The following is an 11,265-nucleotide window of genomic DNA, read 5'->3' as shown; positions in this document are numbered from 1 at the left end:
CTGGAGGCCGCTCCAAGTTTGGTCAGACAGCCGGCAGCATCAGCATCACCTCAGAGCCTGAAAGAATGTAAAATAACCCGGGTCTCTTAGAACCACTTCCCAAACCCCCAGTTTTTCAAGATTCTCAGATGATTCCAATGGCCAGGAGTTGGCAGCTCCTGAGAAAGAAATCAACAGGATGGATTTTTTCTTCCTGTGCATCCTGACTCATCTGAACTTATGATCAACTTATGGAGCACATACCTTGAGCATGCTGCCCAGGGAGGGGCAGCAGTTTGGCATCAGATTGTCCTGGGTCCAAAAGAAAGGGTCTGTGCTACAAGTCTAATAGATTAGTTGACCTCTGTCTTTTCCTTCATACCTTAATAAAATCTTCCTAGGCTTCAAAGCAGAAAAAACTTCCTAAGCAGGCCACATGGGATCTGCACCCTTCGATTTAAAGTTACCCAGTCACTCGTCTTTTCTTCCCAAGTGATAACAGCGCCTAGGTGATGGAGCTCCCTCTGGCAGCCAGTTCAGAGCCCACAGGCCTCTGCTGATGACTGTAGGAACCGACAAGTACCACCAGGGGGCGGGAGCGACCTTCTTTAAGTTTTGGAGAGCCACATTGTGGCTACTGAACTCTCAATTTTAAAAATAGTGAGTTTATATAAACATCATAAAGATTCCCTCCAGCCAAATGGAAAATCACATGTAAATGTTGGACTTGACACAAGCTAGAATCATCAGGAAGGAGCATTAACAGAAAATTCCTCCAAAAGATTGAGCTGTGGACAAATCTGCAGGACATTTCCTTATTTAGTGATTGATGGAGGAGCCAGTCCATCATGTGTGGTGCCAGCCTTGGGCTGGAGGTCCTGGTTTCTAGAAGAAAGTAGACTGAGCCGGCGTGGTGGTGCACGCCTTTGGTCACGCAGCACTCAGTTTGCAGAGGTAGGCAAATTACTGTGAGTTCTAAGCCAGCCTGGTCTACAAAGCAAGTCCAGGACAGACAAAACTATACAGAGAAACCCTGTCTCAAAAAAAAAAAAACAAAAAACAAAAAAAAAAAACCAGACTGAGTAAGCCATGAGAAGGCAAGCCAGTATGCAGAACTCTGTGTGAACTCCTGCTTCTAAGTTCCTGTCCCGACTTCCCTTCAGTGATGAACAGTGACGTGGAAATATAAGCGAAAAAGCCCTTTCCTCCCCAAACTTGCTCTTTTGGTCACATATGGTCTTTCACCACAGCAAATAGTAATATTAAGGCATGAGATTACAGAAAAATAAATGCATCCCCTTATAATAAACGCTGGCGGACTCTCAGAAAAACTGAGGAGCAAGACTTCTGGTGCTACTAAGGTAACCAGCGCTCGCGGTGATGTCATCCAAAGAGGTGCTTGCTGGTGAATTAAAGGGCGGGATGTGCGGGTCTAAGATTACTAGAATAAGCAAAGTAAGGGCCAGGATAAAAACAATCTCTGGCCACTGAAATCGGTTCTTTCCCAAATGTGGCTGTGATTGTATCTTTATAGGATGCCATTGCTGAAAGATGAACAATTATATTAATTCATCCCGGAGCGCCTAAGAGGGGAACATACAGCAGCCAGCAGCTAATGTGCTAAAACAGAATGCCACTTCAGTCTGGAGCAGGCGCTCGCCTGTAATCTTTCAGGAGATGCTGAGGCAGGGGGATCAGGAACTTCCAGACCTGGGCTGCATAGTGAGTCCTGTCAAGGCTGGTTGGAGCAACTTAGCGAGACCCTGTCCCAAAAAGTAAAGAAGTTGGAGGTGCATTCAGTGGACCTCTGGCAATCGATGCTATCCCTCCCTCCCTCACTCCCTCCCTCTCCTCCCATCCTCTCCCTCCCTCCTCTCTCACTATGTAATTTTAGCTAACCTGGAACTGACTCTACAGCCCAAATTGGTCTTGAAGTCGCATAGGTCTGCTTCCTGCATGTTGAGACTAAAGGCATGCACCACCACACCATCATGCCAGGCCTTAAGACAATCCTTTCTCTTTGTGTGTGTTGGGGGGGGGGGGGGATAGAGAGAGGAGGTGGTTGAGACAGTGTTTCTCTGTGTAACAGAGCCCTGGCTGTCCTGGACTAGCTTGGTAGGCCAGGCTGGCCTGGAACTCAGTGACACCCCCACTCACCCAGTACTGGCATTAAAGGTGTGCTCCAACACTGCCCAGCCCAGCTTTTAATACATTCTTAAGAGTCTCTGATTCAAACGCCATCAAGTACATGCCTTTAACCCCAGCACTCCCCAGGCAGGTGGGTCTCTGTGAGTTTGAAGACAGCCTGTCTACATAGTGAATTCCAGGACAGACAGACAGCTAGGACTGTGTAGAGAGATCCTATCTTAAAAACAAACAAATAAATAAACAAAACTACTGCTTTGTTGTAGTAACTAATGGCCACAGTAAACCCATCTTTTGGCACTGTAGTAGATTACAAAGTCCCAGTTATTGCCAGACATTCCAGGCACTGGACTGCACTGGCATTGCAGTATCGGGCAAGGTGTTTGCTTTAAAAAACTGGCTGATCGGACTGGCATAGTGATGCACTCCTTTAATCCCAGCACTAGGGAGGCAGAGGCAGGTGAATAGCTATGTGTTCAAGGCCAGCCTGGTCTACAAAAGAGTTCCAGGACAGCCAGGGCTATTTCACAAAGAAACCCTGTCTCAAAAAAAAAAAAAAAAAAAAAAAAAGCTGAATCAAACCCATGGCCTGAGCTGTATCTTCAGCCTTCAAAACTAATCTCAAACAGAAAGTCCTGGGTGTGGTGGCACATGCCTTTAATCCAAAAACTTAGGAGGTAGCGGCAGGCAGGTAGATCTCTGTAAAGTAGGGTACGGACTGATCCACAAGAGAATTCCAGGCTAGCCAGAGCTATATAGACTATGTCTCTGAGAAAACAGTAATCTCAACATAACATAGGCTAACTGAGAGACGCCTCTCAGTTCTATATATCGGCGAATAAATTCTATCATAATAGAAGTTGAAGCATGCCAATATTGAATGCCAGGCTAGCTTGAGCTTTGGGCAATCTTGCACTCACACATGCACATAGTTGCACTTGTCAATTTTAATCATTTAAGAAAATGTAGACATTTATTGATGAATTTCTTTCCTCCTCAGAGATGGAAAGGCAAGGCTTATGCTATACATCACAACAACGACAAAACCCAATCCCACGACCGCTGCCCTCCAAGTCCAGTCCTCAGCTTTTCTCCCCACTACGCAGACTCTGCTCATCTCCAGCCAATTCCTGCCACATCTCTAAATGCGTGCGCGGGGGGGGGGGGGGGGGGGGGGGGGTAAGGTAAATCTTATGTCTTTGTTTTTCCCTGTCGTTTTGAACGCCTGGGTGTAGGTGAACCAGAGCGGAAGAAACACGGGAGTATAAGGAAAGCCAAGTAGCAGTGACATCCAGGTCACTCTGAGCAAATACATAGTATTTCCAAAAATAGTTAGTGCTGGCAGTACCTTAGGGAAGCCCAGTCAAGAATCAACTTCAAGTTGGTAAGCATGAACTTCAGGGCCTTTGTCCACTCCTCCTCGGTGTTCAGATGGGTCCTGATGGCGTAGCGCTCCCCAGTGCCCCAGGCATCCTCCATCATGCCTTCATTCACGTGGACCCTGTAGGGCAGGCAGAGATATCCCTTGGCCTTCTCAGCCTTCTCCACGAACTGCTCCAGACAGTCCAGGAAGGCCTTCATCCCGCAGTCAAACTTGTTATTCAAAAAGACGCTGTGGCTCCCGTCGGAAAACAACAGCAACACCTCATCCCCAGTCAAGGACTTTAGGTAGGAATGGGCCCCGCGGGGAACCAGTTGGTACCTCTGGAATTGCAGTCCAGCTCTCTTGGACAAGCTGAAGAGCAGTAAGGCTGTCTGTCCCCAGGCGGCGTTGATCTCATTCCATCCCACCCGGAGTCCCGGGAGGCAGCCCAGCCTGAAATTGTTGATTACGCCCAAGGGACCCTCCACCGAGATGGTAAACGTGCTATTGAAGATACTGGTCTCTTTCAAGAGCCGCTGCTGCCTCAGGGCCCACGCCAGTTGGTTCTCTACACTGCATAGCTGGTCCATCAGCTCCAGCTGTTCCATCTTCAAGGCCGAATACTCCATCCAGTACTGCTGTTTCTGTTGATAGAGCTTCTTGTTCTCTGCCTCGGCTGCTTGGAGGTCAGCGGCCACTCTTGCGCAATGGTGGTCTACGTCCTCCAGCTCCTGAGCCAGCTTTGCCTCCTCCTGCTCCAGACACAACAGCTCAGCCTGGAGCTTCTCCTCGTCAGTCACCATCAGCTCTCTCTTCACGAAGCTCCTGTAGGTCTGGTTGTCAGACTCAGTGAGAGTGAGTTCGGCGTCTAGTTGCATCAGAAGACTATCGGTGCAGTCCACACACAGCGGGTGATCCACGTCCTTTTGGCCCGAGAGGATTTCAGCGGTCTCTATAGTAGTATTTTGGATAATGGTCAAAGATCTCAGAGAGAGAAACTCACCAAGCAGAGTAAAGACACGTTCCTGGGACTTCTCGCCACCGTCAGGGTGAGACGTGCAGGAGGTGCTGGCCTCTGGTTCCCCAGAGACCGGCATCTCTGTGGAGGGGCTGGCATGATCCTGGGCTTCTGAGGGTGCCCTCTGCATCGCAAGGAGCTCCTTTGAGAGTTTGAGGGGCTCATTGCAGCGCTGGCACAGGAAGAGGGTGCAAGACATCCTGGAGGTTTGCACTCTCCCCGGAGTCCAGGTTTTGTTCTAGCCGTTTGAACTTCTGGCAATGTATCTCTCCCACTTCCCTCTAAACCTCTTCACAGTACTGGGCCACCTATTAAGTTCCTAGAGTTCCTTACAGGGCAGTGATTCTCTGGAGAAAGAAATGCCAAAAATATTAAAAAAAAAAAAAAAAAAAAAAGAAAGAAAGAAAGAAATGCCAAAAATATTAAAAAAAAAAGAAAGAAAGAAAGAAAGAAAGAAAGAAATGCCAAGTGTCTTCCACCACCACCCCTCCTTTAAAGTCGTTGAGACACACCTTAACCTATTTCTAACCTTTACATCTGCTCATGAGTTATCCCACCTTAAAATTCTTAATGCTGCCAGGTGGTGGCTGCGGCGGCAGCACACATCTTTAATCCCAGCAGTTGGGAGGCAGAGGCAGGCAGATTTTTATGAGTTCGAGGCCAGCCTGGTCTACAAAGCAAGTCTAAGACAGCCAAGGCTACACAGAGAAACTCTGTCTCAAAAAAACCAAGAAGAAAGAAAAAAACAAAAGAAAAGAAAAAGAAAGAAAAAAACCTAAGTTGGGCACGATAGCACATGCATGTAATTCTAGCATTCAATATATGGACGAAAGATCTTGAGTTTGTTTATTTATTCATCTTTGAGGCAGGATTTTGCTGTGTAGGTAGCCTGGAGCTCTCTAGACCCCACTGCCCTTCACTTGCCTCTGGCTCCCATGTGATGGGATTAAGGCATGTACCACCACACCCATTGACCTTGGAATCTGTTACCTGCCTAAATTATGCAGTACTGGGAAAGCCTGGCGAACATACTGAGAACCTGACTTTAAAAAAAGAGAAGAATCAGCCAGTGGTGGTCCACGTCTTTAATCCCAGTATAGCAGAGACAGGCAAATGTCTGAGTTTAAGACCAGCCTGGTCTACAGTTTGAATTGCAGGATAGCCAGGCTACACAGAGGAACCCTGTCTTGAAAACCAAAAGGAAAAAAAAAAGAGAGGCCAGGTGTAGTTATACATGCCTGTGATCCTAGGATTCTTGCTACCCTTAGCTACATAATTAATACCAGACCATCCCAGTTACATAGCAAGACTGTCATGGAAACAGAAGACAAGGACATGCATGCCTGTAACCTTAGCACTTGGAGGGTAAATGCAGAAGAATCAGAAGTTCAAGGCCAGCCTCAACTATGTAGTAAATCTGAGACCAGTCTGGGTTCTAAGTGGCTGGCCCTATCTCAAAATATAAACACAACAAGAAGCCTAGTCATGCCCATGCAACTCCAAGGTCCAGACTATTGCAGCCTCCCTCATCCTGTCTCTTTACATGACTTGATTTTAATTGTCAGTATGTCATATTTCCCACCACCCAAATTGCTCTGTTTCCCTTTAAAATCAGTTTTTGAACCGCATATTTATTGCTGGGGGAGCATCCATGTACCATCATGCATATGTGGAGGTCAGAAGACGCCTTTCAACAGTCGCTTTGCTTATCTTCTACCGTGGGGGTTCCAGGTATTGAACTTAGGACATCAGTTTGTGGGCAAGGACCTTTACCCATTGAGGCATCTCCTCCAGGAAGCCTACTCTGACCTACAAATTTAGGCTGCTCTCCCAATTCACTTAGAAGACTTTATCATACCACAATCTAGCAGGCATTCATGGTAAAATGTTCTCAATCAATGAAACAAAAATAATTTGGATACTGGGTGGTGGTGGCACACACCTTTAATTCCAGCACTTGGGAAGCAGAGACAGGCGGATCTCTGTAAGTTTGAGGCCAGCCTAGTCTACAGAGTGAGTCCAGGACAGCTAGAGCTGTTACACAGAGAAACCCTGTCTCAAAAAACAAATAAAAATAGTTTGGAGCTGGGGGGGGGGGGGGTTGGGGGGATCAGGGGGGGGGGGGTGGCGCACACCTTTAATCCTAGCACTCAGGAGGCAGAGGCAGGCAGATCGCTGTGAGTTCGAGGCCGGCCTGGTCTACAAAGTGAGTCCAAGACAGCCAAAGCTACACAGAGAAACCCTGTCTCAGAAAAACAAAAACAAAAACAAAATAGTTTGGAGATACGCATTTTTATCATCAGCTCAGCTATAGGCTAAAGTGTCAGTCAATACTGTAATCCCATACTTCAGAGGCTGAGGTGAGAGGATTAGGAGTTGAAGACCAGCCTGGGCTACATATTAAGACTGTGCCTCAAAATTAATTAACTAATTAATTGATTAATTAAAAGAGTGTTCAGAGGAGAGTCAAAAATTAGCAGTTCTGGGCTAGCCAAGATGGCCCATGCCTGTACTCCCAGAACTCAGGGAGGCAGAGGCAGAGGCAGACAGATATCTATGAGTTTGAGGCCAGCCTGGTCTACAAAACAAATGTAGGACAGCCAAGACTACATAGAGAAGCCCTGCTCAACAAACAAACAAATAAACAGAAAAACAAAAATAAAACAACAACACATTAGCAGTTCTATTAACCCTTATGGCCTCCTGAAAATATCTCTGATGCAATAAATAGGAGTGTCCTCTCTCAGTCAACTATAGACCCTCTTCTCCAGCCAGCCAGTATTCCAGGGCCTGACAACCAGGCCAAAGATGAGCCGGCGGTGGTGGTGCATGCCTTTAATCCCAGAAATTGGGAGGCAGAGGCAGGCGGATTGCTGTGAGTTCGAGGCCAGCCTGGTCAACAAAGTAAGTCCAGGACAGCCAAGGCTACACAGAGAAACCCTGTCTTGAAAAACATAAAACAAACAAACAAATAATAACAACAACAAAAAATAAAGAAACAAACAAAAAAAGCATTCAGGTGGTGGTGGCGGCCCACACTTTTAATCCCAGTACTTGGGAGGCAAAGGCAGGCGGATTGTTGTGAGTTCGAGGCCAGCCTGGTATACAAAACAAGTCCAGAACAGCCAAGGCTACACAGAGAAACCCTGTCTGGAGGAAAAAAAAAAAAACACGAATGAGGCTTAAAACCATGGTGGGACATTAGCTGAGGCTTTAGCAATAACAGTTGCAAAGTCACTGAGGCCCTCCACCTCTCCTAGTCAGAGTTGGGAAAGATGTCCAGAAAGCCTGCCTTTCCTTTCACAGGGTTTTCCCTCAAAAGATTGATTTACATTCAATGCCATGGTCCTGGAGCTATGTAAATTACAGGCCAAGGCTATACCATTCCAACTGAGCCTCCATTAAAACTAACAAAATCTCAGCACACCTGACTAAGGTTGGGTCTTCTGAGGACAGTTCCTCAGAAGGGGGGGATGGACTGGTCCTTCCTCAGTGGAGGAGTAGGTGGAGCTAGCATGCTGCTCTTGGGAGAAGAAAATCCTTCTCATTTCTGGAGACTCCCCAACCAAGTCCTTCCTTCTCATCCCCAGATCCTGACGCTGAGGAGGGCCCCAAGAGACCTCTATGGACTGAAACGTGACTCCTGGAGGGTTTTTGTTTTTGTTTGTTTTGTACTGAATTGCTGGGACCAAGGAAGGTCATGACTTCTCACTAGTCCCCTGGGTCCTGTTTGCTGCAAAACTCTGTGAGGAATTATCTTCTCACTGTGTCCCAGTTCCTTCATCTTAGGCTCATTGGCGTCAACCTTCATTCTCACCACACCACTGAAGCTCCTCTTACAAGGCCACAGATGCTACCTAGTCACTACATGTAACCTCACTCATAGAACGGGGAGCATCCTAGTACTCATGTGACGCAATATTTGGATTCGGGCAGCCCCAGATGCTAATTTTGTTTCACTAACAGTTTGCTTAAGAACTTGATGTTCAGATTCTGAGTTGGGGAATGAGTGAAACACAAACTATCTCAGAATGCAACCTGGGTGATCAGGTAATGTTGCCTGTTAGACACAGTGATGCTTACTTAGGGTGTGGTGGTGCATGCCTGCAGTTCCAGATGAAGGCCAGTCTGGGCCCAAAGAGAAGGTAGGAGTGAGTGTCTGGGCAAGCAGACAGGTATTGGAGAAGGAAGACGGGAAGAGGGAAAGAGACGCCGCCCTTCGTGAGTTCAGCTGAGCAAAGCAACTGTGCCGAGGGAAGGGTTCTCGGGTATTTAAATGACTATCTCATTCAAGGGAGAGTCATTACTTCCATTCGTCTGGCTTTAGGTTTTATTACATCTGCATTTTCTAGCTTCAGGATGGGGCTGCCCAAGGGAAGCTCCTGATGTCTGCATGAAAAGTGTGTTATCAGCCGGTACAGTGGCACACACCTTTAATCCTAGCACTCGGGAGGCAGAGGCAGGCAGATTGCTGTGAGTTCAAGGTCAGCCTGGTCTACACAGTGAGTCCAGGACTGCCAAGGCTGAACAGAGAAACCCTGTTTCGAAAAAACAAACAAACAAACAAACAAACAAAAAAGGTGGGGGGAGGTATTATCAGTCAGGCTTTAATCCTAGCACTCGGAGGCAGAGGCAAGAGAATCTCCATAAATTCAAGGTCAGCCTGGTCTATAAATTAAGTCTAGGACCGCCTAGGAAAAACCCTGGAGAGAGAGAGAGAGAGAGAGAGAGAGAGAGAGAGAGAGAGAGAGAGAGAGAGAGAGAGAGAGAGAGAGAGAGAAAGAAGCGTATTATCTGCCATTAACCACACAAATTGTCTTGGAGGAAGGCATTTACTGACACTCATAAGTCTCACATGTTGTCCAGGAAGTACTTGGCTACGGGAGGACCTTACAGCCTCTTCCTTTCCATCTAGCTTTAGGTTTAAAAGTGAGAAGAATTGGGATTGGGAGCAAGACTGTGTAAAATCAGTCCTAGTCAATGTCTAGTCCTCAGCTCAGGACCAGGAGGCGGTCCCGATGAGATGTTGCATATTAGCTCAGTTGGTCAGAAGAATGCTTGTCTAACATATGGGAGGGCTAGGTTCGAGCCCCCTCACCCTATGAACCAGCAGTGGTGCAATGTGTCTGTTATCCCAGCACTCAGGAGGTGAAGATCAGAAGGTTCAAGGCCATCCTCTGGCTGTGTGACAAGTTTGAAGCCAGATTAGGATGCGAAAGGCTTGGCCTCAAAACAAACAAAAAAGGACAGGTGTGTTGGCGCACGCCTTTATTCCTCGCACTTGGGAGGCAGAGGCAGGTGGATCTCTATGAGTTCAAGGCCAGCCTGATCTACAAAGCAAGTCCAGGACAGCCAAGGATACACAGAGAAACAACAAACAAAACAAACAAACAAACAAACCACAAAACAGAAGTTGCTTCATTTCTGAATGGCTGTCATTGCCTGAGGGGACAATCTGAGGCCTGTGAGATGAGAAGCTCTATAGTATAGCCTGCCTGTTTTTAATCATTTACTCTTCTCTGTGCCATTTGACCTACCCTGCCAGGCCTCAGTGTTTCCACAATCTAAGGTGACTGCTGAGTTAGGACAAGGATTCTTTGTGGCTTCAGCCTTAAAAGGGATGAAATGGGTTTAGGGATCGCTGGTTTTTATATAGTTATACAGTCACACTTTAAACGATTAACTTCCCTGTGTGTAAAAGTAAGCAGGTGGCCCGAGGTAACCCAGACTGATGTACAGATGCCAAGAACAGGTAGAGATGCTAGTCTCCCACCCTCCACTTAGTTAAATTGTGGCTTTTAATCCTCCACATCCTAAGGAAGTTGATCTCATGGCTGCTCCCAGGTGCATCTTTGGATCTTCAGGCCTTTAGTGGGTCAGAGCTATCTCTGGAAGTGCAGCCCAGTGCATCTTCAGGAGTGTGGGTACCACAGGCCTTCTTCACTGAAGCAGAACTTAGGAGCTACTCCCCCTCTCACCCATACTTCAGGACCCCAGAGCATCCCTGGTGTCTTATCTCTGCCCCCCCCTCCCCAGCATCTTATCCGTCTGGGTCACAGCCCACCTCTGAGGTGCTCACACTGCTTTGAACACACTTTGTGTGCCTCAAAATACCAGGGAAGAAAGGCTGATAGGAACTAAAGAGGGGAGAAGAAAGTGTCAAGAATGAAGGGGGAGGGCAGCTGGAGAGATGGCTCAGCTGTTAAGAGTGCTTACTGTTCTTGCAGAGGACCTGAGTTCAGTTTCTAGCACCCATGTCAGGAGGCTCACAACCGCCTGTAACTCCGACTTCAAGGAACCCATGGCCTCTCAGGGCAACTGCTCTCTCATGCGTGCGTGCGCGCGTGCACGCGCGCGCGCGCGCGCACACACACACACACACACACACACACACACACATTAAAAATAAAATACATGAGCTGGGCTTGGTGACACACGCCTTTAATCCCAGCACTCAGGAGGCAGAGGCAGACAGATCACTGTGAGTTAGAGACCAGCCTGGCCTACAAAGCAAGTCCAGGATAGCCAAGGCTACATGGAGAAACCCTGTCTTGAAAAACTAATAATAATAATAATAATAATAATAATAATAATAATAATAATAATAATAACAACAACAACAACAACAACAACAACAACAATAATAAAAATAAACATTTTAAAAATAAGAATGGAGAAAGCTCAGAGCTGCCCTTGCACACATCCCAGGGAAGTTCTGTGTTCAGTGGGAAAGGGTACTGGGGTACTTGACTCTGCATGA

The 11,265-nt window shown here is 47.1% G+C and overlaps 1 protein-coding gene across 1 annotated transcript; it reads right to left on the bottom strand.

The window, feature by feature from the left end:
- Positions 1-3,456: 3,456 nt before the first annotated feature.
- On the bottom strand, positions 3,457-4,704 carry Becn2 (beclin 2). Its single transcript, XM_051148370.1, has one exon. It carries the CDS (start codon positions 4,702-4,704, stop codon positions 3,457-3,459), a length of 1,248 nt encoding a protein of 415 aa, XP_051004327.1.
- Positions 4,705-11,265: the final 6,561 nt, after the last annotated feature.

This window comes from Acomys russatus, chromosome 6 (genome assembly GCF_903995435.1).
Source record: "Acomys russatus chromosome 6, mAcoRus1.1, whole genome shotgun sequence".
Taxonomy (NCBI): Eukaryota; Metazoa; Chordata; class Mammalia; order Rodentia; family Muridae; genus Acomys; species Acomys russatus.
Note: the sequence above shows the minus strand (reverse complement) of the source record. Positions and strands in the feature narration are given on the sequence as shown.

Bases quoted from the DNA above. Each gene is read 5' to 3' on its own strand.
- Becn2 (XM_051148370.1), bottom strand. From the start codon at position 4,704: ATGTCTTGCACCCTCTTCCTGTGCCAGCGCTGCAATGAGCCCCTCAAA.